This window comes from Pteropus vampyrus, unplaced genomic scaffold (genome assembly GCF_000151845.1).
Source record: "Pteropus vampyrus isolate Shadow unplaced genomic scaffold, Pvam_2.0 Scaffold250, whole genome shotgun sequence".
Lineage (NCBI taxonomy): Eukaryota > Metazoa > Chordata > Mammalia > Chiroptera > Pteropodidae > Pteropus > Pteropus vampyrus.
Genome location: NW_011889031.1, coordinates 1,010,384 through 1,035,477, shown reverse-complemented (window position 1 = coordinate 1,035,477; position 25,094 = coordinate 1,010,384). Strand labels below are relative to the sequence as shown.

The following is a 25,094-nucleotide window of genomic DNA, read 5'->3' as shown; positions in this document are numbered from 1 at the left end:
CTCTTACGTGAACTGCGATGTCATTCGAGTTTAGAAACAAGAGGACTTGTTTCTAAAGGACCCTTCCGTGAACTTGATGTCACTTGATTTTTTTTTTTTTCCACCGAGGTTGGAGATGTCACGTCAACAGCATGTGCAGCTGATTCATCCATCTTCCTTGCTATCTGGTATCCTTCCGTTAGGATTTGCCAGTTTATTTGCCATGGTTCCACTGAAGACTGTTGGCAATTTTGAACTATCAAACCCAACACTGAAATAAACGTTCTTACACATCTTCTCGAGCACAACTTGGAGAGTTTCTCAAGGACATACGTCTTCTACTCAGGACAAGGACTGCTGGACTGCACCATACCCTTGTTTTCTACTTTTCCCAATATTGCAAAATGATTTCTCTGGGTACAGAAACTCACTGCCAACAGTTTTGAATTCTAACTTTTCATTCTGAAATCTTTGAAGAAGTTGCAACGAATAGAACAGAGTTTCTTTGTACCCTACACCCAGCTTCCCCACGGTGTTATTTTAGGTAACTATGGTACAGTTGTAAAACCAGGAATTGCTATTGCAACATTATTCAATCAGTTACAGACCTGATTGGGATTTCATCAGCGCGTCTGAGTTCTAAGAGACTTTATCTAATGTGAACATTTGGGTACTCATTGCCACAATCAGGATATGGAACTATGCCATCCCCTGAATAACTGCGTCCACCTCCGAACTCCAACCAGCTGGTATGTTCTCCATCGCTATAACTTTGTCACTTTGAGGATGTTCTATAAATGGAATTATACACTATGCAACACTTTGAAATTGCCTTTCCTCCCTTAGCATAATGCCCTTGAGATCCATTCAAGATGTTGCATATGTTGATCATTCATTCCTTCTTATTGTTAAGAAAGTTATTTCATTGTATCGATATGCCAGTTTGTTTATCCATTGGCTGGTTAAAGGACATTTGGGTTGTTTCAGCTATTACGATAAAAGCGTGATGAACATTTGTGTACAGGTTTTTGTGTGAACAATAAATACCCAAGAGCATCTACTTATTAAAAATTCTTTGTTTAACTTTCTTCAAAGTAGTGATATTGTGTACTCAGTCTGTGTGAGCTTGGAACATGTGACTCCCTGTGGGAGGCTCAGGTCGTAATTAAAAGTCTACAAGGGAAGGGAAATGGACAAGTTTGCTGTGGGCGAAGATGGCCAGAACTTTGCCAATTGACTCAGAGAATAATCGCTTGTTATATTTGACATACTAGACTCTAGAGCTCAGTTAATCCTCTTAACTCTCTATGGGTAGGTGCCATTGTGACCTCCGTTTTCCAGAATAGACAGATGAGGCTCAGAGAGGTAAACCCCTTGTGCCAAGCAATCCAGTCAGGAATTGGCAAGGAGGGGTTTGCAACACCCCAGCCTGGCTTCAGAGGTCTTCCGAAGCAGTATGGCCTGGTTTCTCAAACTGTGCTCTCTGGAGGCAGGCAATTTGCAGGCGTTTATATGCTGGCTGTGAAAGCGAATATGACCGAGGTTTTCTCGGCCTGTTTGTCAATGGGGGCAACAGGAAACTAGTGCACAGGTCCATCGTGAGAAACTGCGGATGAGGAAAGTAAAGCGTGGAGCTGGGAGGCTCCATTAATATTCATATTAGTAATTCTTTTCTTTACTATCCTCTTTCTGAACAATTCCTCAGAGCGCGCGATTTTTTGAGCAGAAGTGGGAAGAAGGAGAAAATGAAGCGGGCCCTATCAACGTTGACAAAAAAAAAGGAAAGCCCCTCCCCTTGCGTCACGTGGTTCTAAGAGTCCCTAGGCGGCGAAAGGGGTCTCTCCGGTCCCACCCCCCATAGGGCGGAGCCAACAGTACGTTCGTCCAATGGGGACGCTAGAAGTAAATGATGTCCCGCTGACCAATGAGAATCGGCGTCGAGGCAACGTGAAAGCGGCCGGGCCACGCCCCCCGTCGGGCAAAGTCTCAGAAATTATCTCCGCAGGAGAAAGTAGCGGACTCTGGATCTCGGCGTTTCGGCGATGGCGCTTCGCTGGGGCATTGTGTCAGCTGGCCAAATCTCCGGCGACTTCACGACCGTGCTGCGGATGCTGCCTCGCTCCGAACACCAGGTGCGTCTTCCCTTCGAGTCCTGGAGAAGAGCAGGCTGGGGGGCCGGGACTCCCGGGTCTGAGGGAGGAGGGAGCCAGGATTCCGGCCTTCCGAGTCCCCCAGGCATTGAAACGACCTCTCATTTTTGATGCACTCCTTGCTCCGCTTCTGTGGTGTGAACACTAGCACCGTGAGGTTTGGGAGCGTCCTGATCTGAGCGGCTGCGATCAGAAATTGAGACAGTAGGGAATTCCATAAACGCTTGCCCCAGATCTCTGTCCCTAGACCCAACTGCCCAGCCCCCGTCAGCTCATCCCCGGTCTTGGGGGAATGTCATTTCTGCTTAAGCCAGCGCGTTTTCTATCACCTCCCTCCGATCCGTGTGTCTTCCACGCCTACCCGGCGCCCCTCCAGGTGGTGGCTGTAGCGGCCCGAGACTTGAGCCGGGCGAAGGAGTTTGCACGAAAACACGACATCCCCAAGGCTTACGGGTCCTATGAGGAGCTGGCCAAGGACCCTAACGTGGGTGAGTGACGAGGGCCGCAGGGTCACCGGGGCGCTGCTTCCAGGTGCTCCGTCCGAGATGCAAAGCTCCGCGGGACGGGCCGGTCACTTTGGAATTGCGGAGGGACCTCGGGCTGGGAGGCGGAGCGAGAGGAACGGGTTTGGTCTGAGATGAGCTGTCTAGTATGAAACTGCGTGCAGGAGCCGGGCCTCACGGCGAAAGCGGGGCTCGCTCGAATTTCTCAGGGAGCCGCTTCAGGCTTTCGGTGTGTCCCGTGGCCAGTGGCTTCTGTGTCCCGGAGTGGCCTGGATGGAGAGGCAGGGCAGTGTAGTCGGACAAGAGCCTGGCTGTGGGGTCAGGCCACCGGGATTGGCCTTGCCCTCGTCTGCTTGGCCCTTGTCAGTTTCCTTATCTGTAAAACGTGCAAAATGATAGTATCTCCCTCTTGGTGTTGATGTGAGGATGAAATGATTGACTGCGGTACGTTTGGGGGGCCGGAAATGATCTGAGAAAACAGCGGTGGTAGAGAATGGCTAGCCGAGGGTTCCGCGCTGCGCTGGGACCTGGTCCCTGCTCGGGGCGACCGGGGTTCTTCGGAGGCTGCAGGCGGGGCCGGAGGTCTGGGCCGAGCGGGGCTTCTGATCTGTTGACCTCTCTTCTCCCAACCCAGAGGTGGCTTACATTGGCACCCAGCACCCCCAGCACAAGGTCGCGGTGCTGCTGTGCCTGGCAGCGGGCAAGGCCGTCCTGTGCGAGAAGCCCATGGGCGTGAACGCCGCGGAAGTGCGCGAAATGGTGGCGGAGGCCCGGTCCCGAGGCCTCTTCCTCATGGAGGTGAGGCCGCGGGGACCCTTGCGACGTCCAGCGGAGGGCTTCTCGCCGTTCCGAAACGTGGTGGCCCGCGGGCATTCTTTGGAGGAACACGGGTTGCCAGGGCGGGGGTGGTGTTTCCAAGAGTCAGGATGGGCACGAGATGACCTGGGGTGGGCGCGTCGGCCAGGATGTAGCTGAGCAATGCCAGGGACTCTGCTGGCAAGGTCGCTCACGGGTGGGAGCCGCTGCTTCTGGCCCTTAGCTTGTCAGTCGGCCTTTCAGAAAAAGATGCCAGCAGTGAAAGTGGCACCGAATGGCAATGGGCTCGGTTTGGGTGGATGTCGGGGGAACAGAAGTCGGAAGGACCAAGGAACCCCCTACCAACGCTCAGCGTCCAACGGCCTTTGTTTTTGCACTTAACAGACACATTGCTAGCCAGAGGGGCCTTCGACGTCTTGCAGATTGCCAGTAATTAGAACGGCCACCAGAGGGCAGTGGATGGCGGCCGCAGTTAAGAGGGCCACTCAGTGGTCCCCCTAGAAGCTATTTCTCTTTTAAGGAGTATTCTGGTTCTTAAATGCTTTGCTCTAGGTTCTTCTAGTAGTAGTGATAGCTGCCTCTTACTTCCCTGGGTCCTACCTAGCTATCGTGTGTCCAATATGGCTGCGCCTTCCTATCTGCAAAGTTCTACACGCCTAAGAAACAGATTATCAAAGTTGATTATGGTTACTCAGTGACTTCTGGTCCTCACCGTACCTTGCCCCTGCTAACATCCTGTGAGTTTATCACTTCCTCATTTTTATCGGCACCTAACATGTGCCCGATCCAACCCTTGAACAGGGGAGTCGTCATGTATAAGACACAGGCTCCGTTTTCAAAGAGAAGGTCTGCCGTGCTCATAGCAATGGGCAGATGACAGCGCAGCAGCCCCGGCCCGGTCTGGGGGATGCTCAGGGAGGTTTCCTGCAGGTAGGGACTGACCGGAGCCTTAAAGGAAAAGTCAATTGCACAGGTAAGCAGGCCAGAAAGAGAAAGCAGGGTTGACTTCCATCAGAATGGGCAGATTTCATGTATTTAGTATGCACTTGATCCTGGACAGGTTGAGATTTGTGGCTTTCAAGTCAGAGTACTCTAGACTCTAGTTCCCTAGTTTCTAGCTCTGTGACCCTGAGCAAGGAAATTGACTCAACTGAGCCTCAGTTTTCTCATCTATGAAATGGACGTAATGATGGCTACCTGGGAGCAGTGTCAGGAGGCTTTATTATGCAAAGCTGGCCCAGGGCGTCTTGTCCGTAATACATAGCCGAGAAACGGGAGATGATGTAAGGCACGCAGGGGAACTGGGCAGGGGGTGACTGGGTGACCTCTAGGAGGAGCGACGAGCTCTCTGGGGCCGTGCTGGGGGTGGACTGGAGGGCAGAGGCGGGGCGTACTAGTGTGCCAGGTCTGCCACAGCAAAGGCCGGCACAGACTGGATGGTTTCACCACTAGCGATTGATCATCCCCCACTTCTGGAGGCTGGAAGTTTGAGGTCCAGGCGTCAGGAGCATTGCTTTCTCCCGAGGCTTCTCTCCGGGGCTTGCACGTGGCCGTCTTCCCCCTTCGCCTCCGTGTGGTCTCCCCTCTGTGCATGCGTGTGTCATTTCCTCTTCCATAAGGACACTAATCCTACTGGACGAGGAGGGCTCACCCTAACGCCCTCATTTGAACTTAATTACCTCTTTAAAAACCCATCTCCAGAGACACACACATCGGGGGGGTACTGCGGGTGTTCAAACTTCAACAGGAATTTGGTGGGGACACAATTCAACTCATAACTTTGAGAGGCTGGGGTCATGGTGCAGATGAGAAAGAACGAGGCTGGAGTTGGGGACGTGGATCTGGAGACGAGGGGAGAGGGCAGAGAGAGAGAGTCAGGATCAAAACATAACTTGGGGACTGAGGGGGTGTGGAAAGAAGGGGGAGGGTTCTCATTTGAAGACCGGGGAGCAACAGGTACCCTCTCGAGTTTGGGGCCCAGAGAGGGAAGAACTGGGTGGTTAACTCCTGGGTCCTGACCCCTTTCCTTCCCTTCCTGCACCTCACTTCTCTCTGTGGCCTGCAGGCCATCTGGACCCGCTTCTTTCCCGCCGTAGAAGCTCTGAGGTCTACTCTGGCCCAGGGAACGCTGGGAGACCTCCGCGTGGCTCGGGCAGAATTTGGGAAAGACCTCAGGGGCGTGCCGCGGGTCGTGGACTGGGCACAGGCTGGCGGTGGCTTGTTGGACCTTGGCATTTACTGCGTCCAGTTCATCTCCATGGTCTTCGGAGGGCAGAAGCCAGAGAAGATTTCAGCTGTGGGAAGGCGTCACGAGACAGGTACGGTCTGTTCTTGACTCCGTGACGGTGATAAGAATAATCCTGTCTCACGGGGTGTCCTGAGCTGGGACTAAGTCTCCTCCTCACCCATGAATGTCAGGTTAGACGGCTGGAGGAAGCTCCTGCAGGAAATAAAAGGGGATCCGAGTTGAGAGTGTGGACAGGCTGTGTCCTGCGACTTTGCTGTGGGATCTGAGCCAAGGGACTCAAGCTCTCTGAGCCTTAGTTCCTAATGAAAGATCAGAAGGAGTTAATGAAGTCACCATCGAGGCAAGTTAAGGAGTTAATAAATATGAGCGATTCTTATTTTTTGAAGTTGTCTCGGTGAGCCTCTGCTGCATAACAGACTACCCCGGAATTTAGTGACCCCGGCGATGATGTGCATCGGCAGTTGGGCAGGGCTCCGCTCGGCTGGTTCTTCTGCTGGCCTTACTCCCGCAGCGGCCGTCAGCTGGCTCTGCCTCGCTTTCGTCTTATGGGTGCTGGCTGTCGGCTGAGCCTTGCGAGGTTCTCCTGCATTCGGCCTCTGCAGCTGGCCAGCTCAGGCTCATTCACAGCTTGGGTTCAGAGTTCTGGGTGCAGGAAGAAGAAGGCAGGACGCCATGTGTTTGCTCCTGTCGCATGGCTCAGAGCCAGCTCAGATTTCAGAGGTGGCCAAACAGACTGTACCTCTGGATGGAAGGAGCTACTAAGTCATGTGGTAAAGGGACACTCTGAGAAATCAGCGAGTTTACCAACAGGACCACGGAAGGCAATGATTAACCAGGAGAAGAATACCTGGAGTGAAGGTCACACTTTAGAAACACTGTGTCAGTCTGATATCTGGCCATCTGTACACTGAGAAGTATCTCTGACAATAGATGCCACTTGTGAAGGGCTTCCTGTGATTAGGGTTATGACAGGTGAGATCTCCCCGAGGTAGATTACGATTGTCCCCATTTTACGGACGAGAAAACTGAGCTGTAGACAGGAGAGACTGGTCCAGCCTCATGCAGCTGGTCCAGAACAAGAAATCGAGCTTATCCGAAACCAGAGAGAACTCTATCGGTAGGTTCTTCCATCCACTGCATGACAGAACCAGGCTAGTATTTTACATGCGACGTTTCATTTTTAATTAATGTTCCTCTGTCACTCGGTGTGATCTAAATACACTCCTAAGTGCTTCGTGCATTTTATATCATTTAATGTAATACTTAGAACAACCCGATGAGGCAGGTTCTATTACCATCCCCGTGTTTGAGATGAGGAAACTGGTTCCCACACGCCTATACGACAAGTATTTACAGAGAGGGAAGCCAAAGCTCAGGGAGGTGAAGTCTCTTTGATTTTTTTTTTTTTTTTTAGCACTTATTAGCTTATTTATGTCGATGACGGCTTACTGAAATAGAATTCACATGCCTTACAATTTATTCATTTAAAGTGTACAATTCCGTGGCTTTCGTGTATTCAAAGAGTAGTGCATCTATCACCTGAAAGAATTTTAGAATACTTTCATTACTTAAAACACACACACACACACACACACACACACACACACACACACCCACCCCATTCTCCCAAACCCCCAAGCCTTGAGCAACCACTCATGTACTTTTCTGGCACTATGGATTTGCCAAATATGCGATATTTCATCCAAACGGAAGGCTGCGATATGTGGCCTTTTGTGTCTGGCTTGTCTCAGTTAGCATAAGTGTTGTCAGGGTTCGTCCATGCGGTGGCGTGGATCGATGCTTCGTTCTTTTTCATTGCTGCTTCAGAGACAAGACCTCTCGCCCAAGGTTCCACAGGTAGGATCTGTGGCCAGGCTCGCCCTTGTCCCGTGCCGCCCCCCAGGTGTGGATGACACGGTCACCGTGCTCCTCCAGTACCCAGGAGGGGTCCATGGCACCTTCACCTGCAGCATCTCTGCCGAGCTCTGCAACACGGCCTCCGTGAGCGGTACCAAGGGCACGGCCCAGGTGAGGCGCCACCGGCCGAGCTGGGGTGGGCCCAGGTGTTGGCAACTGTGGCCCTTAGCAGGAGGAGTGGGCCAGCTGTGGCTTTGGAGCTGGAGATGGGCGGAAGCAGCCTTTTCCCACACAGTTGCTAAGGAATCCATCCTTAAGCTCCAGGTCGCGGGATGGGGTTTGGACCAGCGGGCTCCTTCCTGAGGCTGAGCCTATTGCTCTGTCTAATATTCTTAAGCTTAAGGAGAAACCGTTTTTATCAGTCCTGCTTAGAGGGCAGTGGAGACCTTTGCGATGGCTTCCAAGAGATGATGTGGACATCACTAAGAGCAGCTTCAGTGGGCTTCCCGGGGCCATGTTGCTCGAAATAAATCTTATTCTTCAAAGAATTTGGACCTTGCCCCAGCTGCATCTCTGTATTTCCATGTTGGCCTAGACTTGGATATGGGAATAGTTTAGGCTCCTCAGGGATCTGGGGCTGAAAGCAGAAGTCTCCAAGTGGAAGAAGGTGCCAAATCGTCCAAGTCCCCTTGAAGAGGGGATTCACACAGATGCAAAGATAACGCATCCACTCAGAGAGGGATCTGCCCCTGGCGAGACGAACAGACAGGCTTCTACTGTGACAACCGTACTGAAGAAAGCCCAGCAGCCAGCGATGGAGGGAGTGTCCAACCCTCCCTGAGGACGCAGGGCAGCCAGCCCTGAGCCAGCAGGTGACTGAGGGAGGCCCCTGAGCATCACAGGCAGTAGGGCCACCTCTTATCTCCCCCCAGATCCTCAGCCCCTGCTGGTGCCCGACAGAGCTGGTGGTGAAGGGGGAGCATAAGGAGTTCCCGCTGCCCCCGGCCCCAAGGCAGGAGTTCAATTTTATAAACGGAGCAGGCATGAGTTACGAGGCCAAGCATGTCCGCGAGTGCCTGCGAAAGGGTAAGGATGTGGAAGACAGCGGGGCGGAGGGGTGGCAGGGCAAGTCTGGTGAGGCACGTGGGAGCCTTTCCACCATCAGCCACTTAAGCAGCTGTTGGAGACTCCATCTCTCCGGTGCCCCCAGGACACCATTTGCCTGAATGTCTATGCCTCGTGGGATTCTGGGAATTGTAGTTCTTTCGGTCTCTTGGGTGTCAGGACAAGGAGTCCACACTGTCCTCTCCCCCAGGCCTGAAGGAAAGTCCTGTGATTCCCCTGGCGGAAAGCGAGCTCCTGGCTGACATCCTCGAGGAGGTGAGGAAGGCCATTGGAGTTACTTTCCCCCAAGACAAATGCTGATGTACGCCCCGAATAAATAAAAACATGGTTTCCACAGAGATTGTGGCGCTGCTGGTTTGGTGGGAGCTGGAGAGAGCCCAGCATCAAAGGGGGCGCTGGAGAATAAATCTGGTGACGGGAGGCGGGGAGGGGAAGGAAGACAGGGTCAGGAACACATTTCCCACGAGCTCCCGGAGCAGACACCTGTGGGCAGAACCATAGTTCCCCCGTGTGACCTTGGGCAAGGAACAGCACGTGAGTAGGGGACGACCCTAACTGCATCTCCCCCAGCCTCCCTCTGCCTTTGTCTCCTCCTTAGTAAAGGGGGGATCTAGTACTGACCACCCTCTGGCGAGGATTCTGTGGGATGGTATATGAACAGCCCCTGGCACACAGTAGGTTCTCAATAAACAACCGATGACCCTTCGCTTTGAGGCCAGGCCTTTCCCATACTGGCTCGTAGAAGCTCCAGGCCTCCATGATGTCGACAGAAAAGTGGTATCTGCCTTCACGAGTTCCAATGGCCTCATTGGCTAAGCCTGGGTCATAAGCCCCTCTGTGTAGCAGAGATGAGGTCATTCCCACCCAAATTACAAGCACTTGGAGGGGGTGCTATTTGTAGGTGCCTGAATTCGGTGCTGTAGGGAAGATCTAACATATATTTTCTAGTATTGAGTATAGGTTAGGTTATATTCCAGTAAGAAACAACCCCCAAATCTCAGCTTAGCATACCAAGGGTTTTTTCTCATGTTATGTATTGGCTGAGGGTTCTAAGGTCTGTATGTGTCTGGGACCTGGGCTGACAGAGCCAACACAATCTGGAATCTTGCCGGTCACTGTTGCCAAAAAAAAAAAAAAAAAGAATGCCCTGGAAGTTCTCGTGCCAATACTTCAATGCTCAGACACAGAAACGATATACATAACCTCTTCTAATCTTTCATCTGAAATGAGTCATATGACCTCAACTAACCGTAGACAGTCCAGGAAGTTCAATTCTACCAGGTTCCAGAAGATGAAGATAGATATATTCTATTCTGTGTCCCATTACACTTCACTCAGCTATCACCACATTGGTTTCAGCCCTCTGCTTGCTTGGTTTCAACCTTTTAATTGTATGGCAGAGATGGCTAGAAGTCCCGTTATTAATCATTCCCCTGTAATAAATAGGGAAGCTTCACTGGACACTTGGCTGCACAGCTAAAGACTACATCTCCCAGGCTCCCTTGCACCTAGTTTCTTGCCATGTGAATAGCTTTTGGCCAATGGGATGTGCGGCATCTGAGTTATGCCCTTAAAAGGCAAGGAGAATGGCATCTCTTTCAATGTCTCCCCGCTACTGGAGTGAAGGTGTGGTGTCGTGCACTGGCCTGACCATCTGACACTATGTGATGGAAGCCATGTGTTGTGGATGGCGCAGCCACACAGCGAATATGGAGGTGGGCGAGCCTCAGGATCTGCAGGGTGCATTGGCAAACTGGAGACCCGAGAGAGACAATGTGTAGTCATAGCCCAAGTCCGAAGGCCCGAGTACCAGGAGAGCTAATGGCGTGGTTCTTGGATGCAGCCTGGCAGTTAGGGACCCAGGAAGAACCAGGAAGAAAGGAAGAATGTGATGTCCTAGTTCTAAGACCGTCGGGCAGAAAGAATTCTTACTTGGAGGAAAGGCAGGCCTTCAACTGATTGGATGAGACCCACCCACATTTGGGAGAGCAATCTGCTTTTCTCAGTCTGCCAATTTAAATGTTAATCTGGTCCCAAAATACCCTCGCAGAAATATCCAGAATAGTGTTAGACCAGATATCTGGACCCATAAAATTAATCACTGCAGTCCCGACACTGTGTTACTTTACTCGTCTTTAATAGCACTTGGGATTTCCTAGTCTCGAACTGTTACGTCAGAGGGAAATAAACTTCTTCGTTGTTTAAGCCACCGTTATATTAGCCTTTGCTAAAGCGGCCGAATTGGTGTGCCACCTTATACTTTCCAAAGATAGCTCCTGTATCCCGCTCACTGCCCCCATTAAGAAGCGGAGCCCTAGAAAGTGAATGGGCTCATGACTCATTTGTTGCCCTTGGAACATGGCAGAAGCGATGCCGCAAGACTCCTGAGGCCAGGTCGGGGAAGACAGTGCGCTTTCTCGTTAGATGAAATAATCTTGAAATCTTCAGCCATCATGTGAGGATTTTCGCTGACCTGAAGCCACCGAGCTTGTGAGAAAGCCCAGACAAACCTCCCAGAAAGAACCACATGGAAAGCCATGAGGCTCCAAAAAAATAAGTGTCCCATCAGATCCCGGTCAAACCCCAGCTAAATCTGTCGCAATGTTGTTACCCATAGGCCTGTGAAAGATAATAAAATGATTGTTGTTTTAAGCCATTAAGCTCCGGGCTGATTTCTTACATGGCAATTGGTTCCCCGTTAAACTTGGGTTGCCTTTTACAGTGTGAAAGATGGATTCGTTTTTAAGATGTCTAAGCAGAACTAGAACCCCCAAATCCCGCCCATTGTTTTCCACCCCAGAAACGTTCTGAGTTCGGCCATCGGGGGCCTCTGCCACTGAGGAACTCAGCGCTGACGGCACATTATTCCTCGCCTTTGCTGCCCTTCCCCGGTGTGCAAAATGTTCTTCCTTTCCTGGCACAGTCATCAGTTTCTAAGAGGCCCTCGATGACCTTCACCTCTTGATAGTCACATCCTTGTGTGACCTCCTCTCCTGTGAGTGTGCTGGATCTAGTGACTTGCCGCTAATAGCAGAAGTTATGGTATGTCCCTTTGCAGACTAGGTTATAATCGACTGTGATTTCAGTCCTGCTTGCTCACTTTGATGAAGCCAGCTGCCATCTTGTGAGCTGCCCTGTGAAGAGATCTCATGGCAAAGGACTGAGGCCGTTCTGTGGCCAGCAGCCAGCAAAGAACTGACTGAGGCTGTCATTGCAACATCTCCTAAGGAACTGATCATCCCAACTACATAAGTGTGCTCGGAAATGCATCCTTCCCCAGTCGAGCCCTCACACGAGACCACGACCCCAGCCAACACAGCTTTTTTATAGCCTTGCGAGTGCGTGTGGAGCGGAGGACCCAGCTAAGCCACGCCCAGATTCCACGTATAACTTATATCTGGCAAGAGACATCTCTAACTTTAAAATATCTGTAAACTGTAATTTTCTTTGTTACAAAAATCAAAATACCGTCTTATTTCTCTTCTCTTTAAATATACAATAAGCAGCAGCTTCTACTAAGGGTCATAAGCCCCTCTGTGTAGCAGGGATGAGGTCATTCCCACCCAAATTACAAGCACTCGGAGGGGGTGCTATTTGTAGGTGCCTGAATTCGGTGCTGTAGGGAAGATCTAACATATATTTTCTAGTATTGAGTATAGGTTAGGTTATATTCCAGTAAGAAACAACCCCCAAATCTCAGCTTAGCATACCAAGGGTTTTTTCTCATGTTATGTATTGGCTGAGGGTTCTAAGGTCTGTATGTGTCTGGGACCTGGGCTGACAGAGCCAACACAATCTGGAATCTTGCCGGTCACTGTTGCCAAAAAAAAAAAAAAAAAAAGAATGCCCTGGAAGTTCTCGTGCCAATACTTCAATGCTCAGACACAGAAACGATATACATAACCTCTTCTAATCTTTCGTCTGAAATGAGTCATATGACCTCAACTAACCGTAGACAGTCCAGGAAGTTCAATTCTACCAGGTTCCAGAAGATGAAGATAGATATATTCTATTCTGTGTCCCATTACACTTCACTCAGCTATCACCACATTGGTTTCAGCCCTCTGCTTGCTTGGTTTCAACCTTTTAATTGTATGGCAGAGATGGCTAGAAATCCCGTTATTAATCATCCCCCTGTAATAAATAGGGAAGCTTCACTGGACACTTGGCTGCACAGCTAAGGACTACATCTCCCAGGCTCCCTTGCACCTAGTTTCTTGCCATGTGAATAGCTTTTGGCCAATGGGATGTGCGGCATCTGAGTTATGCCCTTAAAAGGCAAGGAGAATGGCATCTCTTTCAATGTCTCCCCGCTACTGGAGTGAAGGTGTGGTGTCGTGCACTGGCCTGACCATCTGACACTATGTGATGGAAGCCATGTGTTGTGGATGGCGCAGCCACACAGCGAATATGGAGGTGGGCGAGCCTCAGGATCTGCAGGGTGCATTGGCAAACTGGAGACCCGAGAGAGACAATGTGTAGTCATAGCCCAAGTCCGAAGGCCCGAGTACCAGGAGAGCTAATGGCGTGGTTCTTGGATGCAGCCTGGCAGTTAGGGACCCAGGAAGAACCAGGAAGAAAGGAAGAATGTGATGTCCTAGTTCTAAGACCGTCGGGCAGAAAGAATTCTTACTTGGAGGAAAGGCAGGCCTTCAACTGATTGGATGAGACCCACCCACATTTGGGAGAGCAATCTGCTTTTCTCAGTCTGCCAATTTAAATGTTAATCTGGTCCCAAAATACCCTCGCAGAAATATCCAGAATAGTGTTAGACCAGATATCTGGACCCATAAAATTAATCACTGCAGTCCCGACACTGTGTTACTTTACTCGTCTTTAATAGCACTTGGGATTTCCTAGTCTCGAACTGTTACGTCAGAGGGAAATAAACTTCTTCGTTGTTTAAGCCACCGTTATATTAGCCTTTGCTAAAGCGGCCGAATTGGTGTGCCACCTTATACTTTCCAAAGATAGCTCCTGTATCCCGCTCACTGCCCCCATTAAGAAGCGGAGCCCTAGAAAGTGAATGGGCTCATGACTCATTTGTTGCCCTTGGAACATGGCAGAAGCGATGCCGCAAGACTCCTGAGGCCAGGTCGGGGAAGACAGTGCGCTTTCTCGTTAGATGAAATAATCTTGAAATCTTCAGCCATCATGTGAGGATTTTCGCTGACCTGAAGCCACCGAGCTTGTGAGAAAGCCCAGACAAACCTCCCAGAAAGAACCACATGGAAAGCCATGAGGCTCCAAAAAAATAAGTGTCCCATCAGATCCCGGTCAAACCCCAGCTAAATCTGTCGCAATGTTGTTACCCATAGGCCTGTGAAAGATAATAAAATGATTGTTGTTTTAAGCCATTAAGCTCCGGGCTGATTTCTTACATGGCAATTGGTTCCCCGTTAAACTTGGGTTGCCTTTTACAGTGTGAAAGATGGATTCGTTTTTAAGATGTCTAAGCAGAACTAGAACCCCCAAATCCCGCCCATTGTTTTCCACCCCAGAAACGTTCTGAGTTCGGCCATCGGGGGCCTCTGCCACTGAGGAACTCAGCGCTGACGGCACATTATTCCTCGCCTTTGCTGCCCTTCCCCGGTGTGCAAAATGTTCTTCCTTTCCTGGCACGGTCATCAGTTTCTAAGAGGCCCTCGATGACCTTCACCTCTTGATAGTCACATCCTTGTGTGACCTCCTCTCCTGTGAGTGTGCTGGATCTAGTGACTTGCCGCTAATAGCAGAAGTTATGGTATGTCCCTTTGCAGACTAGGTTTTAATCGACTGTGATTTCAGTCCTGCTTGCTCACTTTGATGAAGCCAGCTGCCATCTTGTGAGCTGCCCTGTGAAGAGATCTCATGGCAAAGGACTGAGGCCGTTCTGTGGCCAGCAGCCAGCAAAGAACTGACTGAGGCTGTCATTGCAACATCTCCTAAGGAACTGATCATCCCAACTACATAAGTGTGCTCGGAACTGCATCCTTCCCCAGTCGAGCCCTCACACGAGACCACGACCCCAGCCAACACAGCTTTTTTATAGCCTTGCGAGTGCGTGTGGAGCGGAGGACCCAGCTAAGCCACGCCCAGATTCCACGTATAACTTATATCTGGCAAGAGACATCTCTAACTTTAAAATATCTGTAAACTGTAATTTTCTTTGTTACAAAAATCAAAATACCGTCTTATTTCTCTTCTCTTTAAATATACAATAAGCAGCAGCTTCTACTAATAATTATGTGTAAGAGAATGTAAGAGATTTATTGTGACCAGCAGGCCATGGGAGAGCTGTGAGTGGGGGAAGGCAAGGGTCCGCTACAGGGCATGGGCTGCAGGGGAGGGACAGTAGGCTGAGGCTTGTAAGTGGGGCAGAGTAACAAAGCCACGTCCAAACGCCGTAGCTGTCAAACCGGAGAGCTGAGAGCACCTGTAAGAACTTTACAACTTAGGCAAGCCCATCTCCCTCTCTGGGCTCTGATTTCCTCATCTGTATACAGGCCTTAATTATCCTAGGTGTATTAGTTATCTATTGCTGTGTAACAAATTGCCTCCAAATTTAGCAGCTTAAAACAACGATACACGTTTATTATCTCGCACAATTTCTGAGGGTCAGAAACCCATGAGTGGCTTAGCTGGATGGTTCTGGCTTAGGCTCCCTCATGAGCTTGCTGTCAGGATGCTGATGGGGACAGCTGTCGTCAGAAGGCTTGAAGGGGCTGGAGCATGTGCATCCAAAGTGGCTCACTCATGTGGCTGGAGGGCTTGGTTCCACGCACATGCGTTTCTCCGGAGGAGGACTGCTTGAGTGTCCTCACAACGTGGCGGCTGCTTTCTCTAAAGCAAGCGAATCAAGAGAGAGCAAAGCAGAAGCTATGGTGACTTTTATGACCTAACTTTGGCAGTTACATTGTTTCTGCAATACCCTATTGGTCAGTCCTATTCAGTGTGGGAGAGGCAGGAACACCTGGAGGTGAGAATCACTGGGGCCCATGATAGATGTAGGCTTCACAGTTCCAATATAGCATCTTTATTATTGTAAACAATTTTGTCTTTGGAATTTAAAGTCTTCTCCCCTCTACTCAACAGCTGTACCCTTTTGAGGTCTGTGGTCCCATTAAAAACCCTTTCTTCCGTCTGTAACTGAGGTAGAAGGAGAGCTCATTCACTGGGCCTGAATAACAGCCGCAGATAAAGCCTGCTTCAAAATTAGCAGGAAACACCATGTCTCCCAAGGACATGCTTTCTTACGCACAGAGAAACGTCGTTCTCTAAAAATGTAAAGTGTTGGAAATTCACTGTCGCCATAAAACAGTCCACTCTTGCTGTAGAATCGAAGTCATTTGATACACATTAGCGACCTTGATTTCCAGTCCCCGGTACAGCTTCAAAGGCTTTGGACCCAACACTCCACATCCACATTTAGCTTGTAGTTTCCAGGGACATAGGACCCTGGTTCTTCTTCGTAGTCCACATCTGATGTCGCCCCTGCTTTGCTTTGAGCCTATCATGCAGTTGTCATCTAAACTCCACCCTTCCTCCAAATTCTACGGTAACTCAACTATCTTTTCCTTGTTTGTCAAGATGCTCCATGGTTTCTCCGTTGTGTGGGCTCCATCACTGCAGTGGATCAATAAACTTGACTTTTTCCGACTGTGTTCCTGGCGACGTTAGGCCGATGGCCTGGAACTCCTATCATCTTCAATTGCCACGGCTCCCAGCCTCCCTTGGGACATAGATTCCTTCTCTCCTTCATCTGACTCCAGCCTATTTTTCTAATACGAGTTCTTTTTTCTTTTCATTTTTTAAAAAAAAAGATTTCCATACAGTAAAGTGCACGTCTTACGTGTCAGTTCAGTAAATTTTTTAAATATATGTCTAGCCAAGTCATCACCGCCCAGATCAATCAATATATAGCACATTCCAGGCACCCTGGGAGCTTCCCTTGGGGCCCCGCCCTGTCCATACCCTGCCAATCTATCGCCATAGATTAGTTTCGCCAATTTTTGAAATTCCGATTCCTTTTATTCTCATACGAACACCCATAAACGCTCATAGGATTTAGTCATCTGAAGGGTCCTGCGTCGATGACTGCTATTTGGGGGCCTCTGCTGTCCCTCTCCGATGTGCACTAGATGTTCCTTCTGTCCTGGGAGAAGTCCCACCCGACACTTCTAAAAATACTGCAAGAACGAAGGAATGAAAGTCGCAGCTGCGAATGAATGGGCGGCCGGGGGAACGGCGCCACGATCCGTTCCTGACGGGAAGTGCTGATCGGACGGTCACGTCTCGGCGACCGTGGCCGTGCGGGGCAGCGGCCCGCGGCGGCCATTTTGCGGGGCGGTCACGTGAGATGACGCACGCTCAGCGGGACGCTCACGTGACCGGGGGCGTGCTGCAGCCGCCCGGGCAGACCCGGCGAGAGGCGGCGGCGGGAGCGTCGGTGATGGACGGGTCCGGGGAGCAACCCAGAGACGGGGGTGAGGCGGGAGGCAGACGGGCGGGAGGAGGACGAGCCCCTCGCCGGCCGGCCCCGCGATCCCGCCCGCCGGGCTGGGGCGGCGCGATCTCCAAGCACTCCGGGGCAGAAAACTCCCGGGTCGGGCGCTGCCAGCCTCCAGCCCCCTCCTTCCCCGAGGCTCCCCGGCTCTCTGGCCTCCGCGCCGCGATCCCTTCCTGCCCGGCGCTCTGGGACCCCAGAGAAGCTGCGGACCCCAGAATCCAAGCCCCCGGGCAAGCCCGGGCTTGTTGCCGGCACCACTTCCTGGTGGGAGGGACGGTCTCCCCTCGGCCCCCTCCGGCCAGGATGCTTTAAGTGTTCCCTCAGCCCGCTTTCCCGGAAGAATGTGTGGTACAGGCCTAGGCTCCCTGCCTCTTCCTCCATCGGCGACTCAGTTGCCGGGGCCTCCCGTCACTTGATCTACCAGGGACCCAGAAATCCAGGGCCCTCTAGCATTGTCCTCCCTCAGGGATCACGGACCACCGCAGTTCCCCCAGATCCCCTAGGACCCAAGAGCCAGGCACCTCTTCCCTCCTTTCTCCTCTAGGGCCCACCAGCTCTGAGCAGATCATGAAGACAGGGGCCCTTTTACTTCAGGGGTGAGTTTGAGGTCTGATTATTGCAGAGCGGATTTGAGGAGTGACGCCTCATTCTGATCCTGCACCCCACCCTTCCATTCCCGCTCTAGTTTCATCCAGGATCGAGCGGGGCGAATGGGGGGAGAGACACCCGAGCTGGCCCTGGAGCCCAGGGGGCCGCAGGATGCATCCACCAAGAAGCTGAGCGAGTGCCTCAAGCGCATCGGAGATGAACTGGACAGTAACATGGAGCTGCAGAGGTGTGGTTCCCGGGACCCAGGAGTCCAGCCACGGGTCCCCTTCGCCCTCAGAACCCAGGAGTCTCGGCTCCCAACCCCGTCTTCCCCTAGAAGCATGGAGTGCAGCCCCACAGTCCCCATTTCTCTCAGTCCCAGGGGTCCAGGGCCTCGCCACTCCCAGCCCTCCCCTCCCCCCAGATCTTGACACCCTCCTTCGGGGCGTCATTTTCTCCACTTTCCTAAACGTCCATCTTGTCCCTTCCCCCCGCCCCCATGGCCTCGTGCTCGTCATTCCAGTGTGGCTCGGGCCTGTTTCCTTGTCCTTGGTATGGGGCGGATGCCAGTCTCCACACCCTGCCAGCACTGTCCCTCCGCCTTCCCGCAGGATGATTGCAGCTGTGGACACAGATTCCCCCCGCGAGGTCTTTTTCCGAGTAGCGTCCGAGATGTTTTCCGATGGCAACTTCAACTGGGGCCGGGTTGTCGCCTTGTTCTACTTTGCCAGCAAACTGGTGCTCAAGGTGGGCGGCTGCATGGCGGTGAGCCCCGGGGCGGCTGCCCTCAGGGCGACGGGGACCTGGGAGTCGTGAGGTCAACCCCCCCGTAGTGGCCTGGAGAGGACGGAGACAGGCAGCGAAGGGCGGCTGTCGGCTCCTTTAATCATTTATTCATCCAACAAACATTTATCGGGCCTACTACGTGCCTGGTCTGTACTCAGCACCCAGGACGCAGCACTGAACCAAGCAGGCTAGGTCCCCTGCTCTTGTGAAGCCCACATCAAATGACGAATGCTGAGGGGAATAAGCTAGGGTCATGTGACTGCAAAGTAATCGGGGAAGACTTCTAAGAGGAGGTGACATTAAAGCCAAAAGTTGGAAAGACAAGAAAGATACAGTAACACGTAAGGACTGTGGGGAAAGAGATCCGGGAAAGGGTACAGCAAGTGCAAAGGCCCTGAGGTAGGACCAAGCCAAGTATGTTGAGGGCAATGAGATCCTTGTGGTTGGGACGGCGATGGGTGGGAGGTGAGGACAGATTGGAGGAGGCCCACTGTAGCGACTTTAGCTTTACTCTGAGGTGACAGTGACTGGTTTTAAACAGAAGATCGAGGTGACCTGATTTATAAATTTAAAAGATTATTGTGAAGTGTAGCAAAATGTTAATTGCAGAATCTAGGCTGCAGGTATGTGGCTATGCACTGCGAAGTCCTTTTAACTTTTCTCTCTGAAGATTCTCATGATACAATATCGGGGGAAGGGAAGCCCAACGAGTTGTTCTGGCCATTGTGGGTAGAAAAAGGGATTATGGGGCACAAGGGCAAAAAGGGGGGCACCTGGAACCGTCCGTGCAAACGATGACCGACTGGGACTCAGTCATCAGGTTGGGAAGAAGTAGACTTCTTGATGTAGTCACAAGACTGACTGAACGGGGGTTGAATGTTGCAGGTGAGGGGGAGAGCAGTCAGGGCGATGGTGGGGCGCGTGTGGAGCTGGGGACAACAGGAGAGAAGCAGCTAGACAGAGTGGGAAGGGGAAGCCCAAAGAGTTGGAGAGCAAGTCACGGTTATGGGGGTGTCGGGTCTTACCTGGTCTGAAGGTCAGAGAGTCCCCTCCGGGGAAGCGACATTAGACCTGAGTTTTGAGGGATGAAAAATTCAATGGGTTGAGTCCCGTTTAGGCAGAAGAGTGGCATGTGCAAAGGGCAGGGGAGGGTTCGGTGAGAATGAAGATAAGAAAGAAGGTCACTGAGGCACAGAAGAGCCATAAATTGGATTGCTGTTGAGTCTGAGCCTGCGCGCAAGGCCTCGTGGGCCAAGTTACGCCTTTTGGTCTTTATCCCAAGGGTACTGGGGAGCCATGGAAAGTTTGTGAGCAGGGCAGTTTGTGAACAAGATCCAGTTTACAGTATATGAAGCTCATTCTGACTGTGAGTGGAAAAGAGACCGCAGGGGGGTGGGCAGGACGGGAGGCAAAGAGAAAGGAGGCTTGGGGCCACTCTTCCAAGGCGGTGGGGACAAGGCTTAGTCCCTAAGGCCTACCTGACTCCCCGCAGGCCCTGTGCACCAAAGTGCCCCAGCTGATAAGAACCATCATGGGCTGGACACTGGACTTCCTTCGAGAGCGGCTGCTGGGCTGGATCCAGGACCAGGGTGGTTGGGTGAGGCCCCTAACTCCTTCCCCCACTTCTCTGGGACCCTTGGGTCTTCCTGAGCCCCCCACAGTGGTGCCATGGATCCCCGTTTTTGGATCTTCAGATGTAGTCTGTAATGTGTTTCCTTACATGTCTGATCAACCCGATTCATCTGGTCCCTGCTGACCTCTGTGACCCGACCTCCCGGTGACCCCTGACCTCCCAGTGACCCTTGACCTGACTAGTACCTCCTTGGTACCTTCCTCTGGAATTAAGTTCTTTGATAATAACCCTTTGACCCTAACTCTGCAGTACCCACTAGTCTTAGGTCTTTGCCCCTATTCATGCCCTCTGACCTCTCCCTGATCCTTGATGTCCTGGCCCATGGCCGAATTGCTGAAGTGACTGGTGTCCCTGTCCCCAGGACGGCCTTCTCTCCTACTTTGGGACACCCACGTGGCAGACAGTGACCATTCTTGTGACCGGAATGCTCACTGCCTCACTAACCGTTATCTGGAAGAAGATGGGCTGAGGCCACCAGCTGCCTTGGACTATGTTTTCTGCATAAATTATGGAATTTTTCTGGGCGGGGTGGGGATCGGGGACCAGGGGCATTTTTCTTACTTTTGTAATTATTGGGGGTGGGACGGGGAGGAGTGGTCTGGAGGGGGTAATAAACCTCTTTGGGGGCCACACTTCAGTGTCTGAGTCACTGGGCCCTCTCTCTGGCTGGCGGAAGAGACAAGGCTCCATACGCTGACATCTTTTTCTGAGGGTGCCCGGTGCCCTCTGTGAGTTAGTGATGAGTTAGGTCCCAGCCCTCCCTGATCCTGCAGTCCCAAGGGGAACAGAGGTGACCCAGAACAGGAGTTGCAGCCCAGGGTATTGTATTGGAGCCAGGCAGAGGAGCCTGGGGTCGAGGGGGTGGGTCAGAAAACAGCATACCTCCTGTGCCTGGGGAAGGAGGGCCTAGATGCTTCCACCACATAGGAAGTTGCACTTTTACTGAGCAGAGAAGTGGGGGCGGGGTCTGGACCCTTACATGGAAGCTACTGGAGGTAGGGAGGCTGGGAAGAGGCTGGGATGAGGGGCCGAAGGGAGAAGACCCGGCCCAAACCTGTGATGGGGGACAAGGCTGTGGGGAGAGGGTCTGAAGGAGGAGCAGCTCCGAGGTACTAGTGAGTGGTTCCCCCCAGGAAAGGAGCAGGGCCCAGGGGAGATGCTGAACTCGGAAAGGCCTAGAAGATTGAAGGGGAATCGGGATCAGAATGAAGTCACTTGAAGAGTCAGTCTGTTTTTCTCTGGGTCTCTGTCTCTCTTCCTAGGTCTCTGTTCCCCTCTCAATAGATCTTTCTGTTCCCTTATCTTCCTCTCTGAGCCTTAGACCCCTTCTGTCTCTATCCCAGTGTCTCTGGGTCTCTGTCCCCCTCTCTGGATCTCTGGCCTTCCCACAGACCCCCAGGACCTCCACCCCAACCTTAAGATCTCTCTGTGTGTCCTTCAGATCATCTGTCTCATCCCCTCCGCTTCCCCTACCTCTGAGCACTTCCCACTGGTGTGGCCAGCCCGAGGCTAAAGGTCTTTAGGCTGAGGTTTGACACCCTGTGAATGAGTAACTTAGGCTCCTTTGTGACTGTGTGCCTAGGGCAACTGCCCCGCCCCCATGCACTCTCCCCAGAGACACCGAGTCTGGGGGGAGAGATGTCAGCCGGATAAGATAGCAGTGAGGGACTCAGTCATCACAGCTGGGAGTAGATGACAATATGGACACAAGCTGCAGCCCAGGAAAAACATCACGGGAACTAAAAAGACAGTAAGACTTGGAGACAAAGAACACTCCAGGCGGTACTTTGGGGGAGGGGGCCAGACTTGGGTCCGAGCCAGCCAGGCCTAGATCGCAGGGTCCCAGCCAGACTGCCGTCCCACCAAGGAGATGAGGTCAGTGGCCGGCCCCACCCACCCTTCTGCCTGAGCCCCTTCCTGTGCTGAGATCAGCATGACTCAGCACCTCTGCTCTCTCAGACACTGGCCCAGACACCCCTCCAGGACCCCAGACACCAGCCTGGCCCCACGTCCCCTCTCCCTTCACCCCCGCCTCCCCCTGTTCAGGATGCACCCTGACTAGGCTGTTGGGGTGGCTTCCCTGTAAAGCAGGGTCCGACCTCTTCCCCGCAACACCCCGACCTCCATCAGGGCACTGAAGTGGGGTCGAGTTCTGTCTGTTCACTTGACCACAAAAGGGTTCTCCTTTCAGGCTGAGTCCTGGTGTGAGCCAGCCAGCCCGGACCTGGCACACTTTAAAAACGTACTTTGGTCGAAGACACACATCCCATCCACAGTTTCCCAGATCCTTGTTTTCCCACACCCCAGGGCTTCTCTTTGTCACCTGGAAGGAGCCTGTCTCGGGCAAGACAACTTCAGAAAGATGGCTTCAGAGCCAGAGAGAATTCCCAACGTCTCTGGCTGCTTTCAAAATAGTCCCCAGGGAACACAGCCTCAGGGAGACACTGAAGCTTGTCATTTGACCCCTTCCCATCTCAGGTCCCAGAAAAACAATGGGGCCCTGAAATAGCCCCAAAGTATTCCAAGAGCCCCAGATTCTTTCTCAGGGGCTCTCCTAGACCTCTACTTCTTAAAAACAAAACAAAACAAAAAAAAAAACAAGAAAACAGAGTCCCTAGTAGGGTTCCAGAGACATCCCTGTCCCCCACTCTTTTTAATCTCGCAGATCACCTCAAGGGCCTAAAGACCTTCCCCAGGAACTTTCCAGAAAAATATGGACCTCCATAGTGAACACTAAGGCTACAGAAACGCCCCCACACATCCAAATTATCTTGGGACCCCTCATCTCCCAAAGCAAACCCCGGCAATCTGGAGGCCTCCACCTCTGAGGAACTCCCAGAGCCCCAGAAAAGTTCATGCTCTAGGAGACAACCCCAGAATCCAACCTACTTTTCCTGAGACCCTCCCAAGCACCCCAGGGTCTTCATTTTCCAGGGGTCCCAGTGTCAATAATCTTCCACCTACCACAGAGACCCCAAGAATCCCCTGACTATTCAGAATCAGTGCTAGGCCCTTGGTCCCTGTGAACCTTCCCCTACCCCCGCCCCTTCTCAATTCCCCATTTCACAACAACCGCGAGCTACAGGCGCGTGACTTCCCCACCTCCGGGGTGGCGGAAGGCGGAGTCTGGGACTCCCCTGCTCCGGATTGGTCACGTGCGGGCTCCAGACCTTGCCTCCCGCCACCGCGGATTGGCCAATTGCTCTCCCCAAACGCCCCACCTCCAGAGGCCCGCGCGCCATAAAAGAAGCCGCCTTGGTCACTGCCTCTCGCAGTGCCCTCGGCGGTCCCCCGGATCTGTCTCTTGCTTCAACAGTGTTTGGACGGAACAGACCCAGGGACGCTCCTTCTTCCAGTCTTCGACCACCCTCCAACCTTTTTTCCAGTCGCAAACTTCGGAACCTTCTCAACCATCCTTGGCCTGCGAGACCAGTCATCACCGTGTTTTGAGCTTAATTCCTTATTGCCTAACAACCATGAGCTCTCAGATCCGTCAGAATTATTCCACCGAGGTGGAGGCCGCCGTCAACCGCCTGGTCAACCTGTATCTGCGGGCCTCCTACACCTACCTCTCTCTGGTGAGGGTCTCTCGGACGCCCGGGGCCTAAGTTTCCCCCCCTCGGCGCACCTCCGGCCTTCTGCGCGTGCGCGGGCCTGCTTTGTCCCGTTGGGGAGCGGGTGGGCGGAGCCCGCTGGCCTCCGGCTGACCATTGTTCTCGCCATTTCTTCCCGCAGGGCTTCTATTTCGACCGCGACGATGTGGCCCTGGAAGGCGTGGGTCACTTCTTTCGCAAGCTGGCCGAAGAGAAACGCGAGGGCGCCCAGCGTCTCTTGAAGATGCAAAGCCAGCGTGGCGGCCGTGCCGTTTTCCAGGACCTGCAGGTCAGTGGGGTGTGGGCTGCCGACGACATCTCCCAGCCGTCTCTGCCACCCAGGCGCCTTGACCGCCGCGGTTTAGGCATCGCTCGGGCTTCTAGGAGGTTTTTGGCCTCGTGTGGATTTTTAATTGTGGCTGAAAGTGGAGCAGCCCATTCCAAGACCGCGCCGTGGTCTCATGGCGCATGGAGTTGTAGGAGACTGGGGGGTGCGGGTTCGGGTGCGGGGGGCGGGGGAGGTAGATGTCTCTTGGGCTAAGCGCTTTACCCCCGTAGCTGCGAGCAGGTGTTAGTCCTCTGTGGGTTATGTGGCCAGTTCTGAGCCGCCCCTGTCTTCCGTGTAGAAACCTTCTCAAGATGAGTGGGGTAGAACTCAGGATGCCATGGAAGCCGCTATGATCATGGAGAAGAATCTGAACCAGGCCCTTCTGGATCTTCATGCCCTGGGTTCTGCCCACGCAGACCCCCATGTAAGTGCCTCCTTCATCCAAGTCTGCCCATCCTAAGACCTTCCCTGGAATGCAGTCTACATCCTCAGTCCTGGCTTCCTCTGTCAAATTTCCTTCCGAACCTCGTTCCCCCATCAGTCACACGGTTAGGTGCAAGTGGCAGCATTTTCTGTTTTTCCTCTCACAGCTTTGTGACTTCCTGGAGACCCACTTCCTAGATGAGGAGGTGAAACTCATCAAGAAGATGGGCGACCACCTGACTAACCTCCGCAGGCTGGCCTGCCCCCAGGCTGGGCTGGGCGAATATCTCTTCGAAAGGCTCACCCTCAAGCATGACTAAGAGCCTTTGGAGCCCAGAGGCTTTTGAGGGGGCCCCTCTGCATCCCCTTGGTGTTGGCCTTGTGCCTGAACCTCTCCCTGCAACCAGTAGACAGCCTTCCAACCATCTTGGAGCCCTCTACCATGACTTGGACCAAATTGAAACAATAAAGCTTTTTGCAACAGCTGTTTTCGTGTGTGCGGGCACATGTGCTGGCTGTGGGAAGCAGGGGTGGGATCTATTTTGATAGGCTAGCTGGACCCGGCCAGCAGGAGTCG

General features: G+C 52.5%; 3 protein-coding genes across 4 annotated transcripts; all 3 read left to right on the top strand.

Moving 5' to 3' along the window:
- Positions 1–1,942: 1,942 nt before the first annotated feature.
- On the top strand, positions 1,943–9,018 carry DHDH (dihydrodiol dehydrogenase). The gene is made up of 7 exons (XM_011374576.2): positions 1,943–2,111; positions 2,506–2,617; positions 3,267–3,430; positions 5,514–5,766; positions 7,600–7,724; positions 8,486–8,639; positions 8,869–9,018. Exons 1-7 carry the CDS (start codon positions 2,022–2,024, stop codon positions 8,976–8,978), a joined length of 1,008 nt encoding a protein of 335 aa, XP_011372878.1. The 5' UTR covers positions 1,943–2,021; the 3' UTR covers positions 8,979–9,018.
- An 8,006-nt stretch (positions 9,019–17,024) lies between these two features.
- BAX (BCL2 associated X, apoptosis regulator) lies at positions 17,025–20,806 on the top strand. 2 transcript variants are annotated; one of them, XM_011374574.2, is made up of 6 exons: positions 17,025–17,143; positions 17,711–17,762; positions 17,852–18,001; positions 18,366–18,501; positions 20,033–20,137; positions 20,535–20,806. In XM_011374574.2, the coding sequence occupies exons 1-6, from the start codon at positions 17,110–17,112 to the stop codon at positions 20,640–20,642; spliced, it is 585 nt and encodes a 194-aa protein (XP_011372876.1). In that variant the 5' UTR covers positions 17,025–17,109; the 3' UTR covers positions 20,643–20,806. The 2 variants fall into 2 exon arrangements, with proteins under 2 accessions (XP_011372876.1, XP_011372877.1); XM_011374575.2 differs by lacking the exon at positions 17,711–17,762 and having other exon boundaries at positions 17,045–17,143; positions 20,535–20,805.
- Positions 20,807–23,417: 2,611 nt separating this feature from the next.
- FTL (ferritin light chain) lies at positions 23,418–25,004 on the top strand. Its single transcript, XM_011374573.2, has 4 exons — positions 23,418–23,751; positions 23,909–24,055; positions 24,393–24,518; positions 24,685–25,004. The coding sequence occupies exons 1-4, from the start codon at positions 23,650–23,652 to the stop codon at positions 24,835–24,837; spliced, it is 528 nt and encodes a 175-aa protein (XP_011372875.1). The 5' UTR covers positions 23,418–23,649; the 3' UTR covers positions 24,838–25,004.
- Positions 25,005–25,094: the final 90 nt, after the last annotated feature.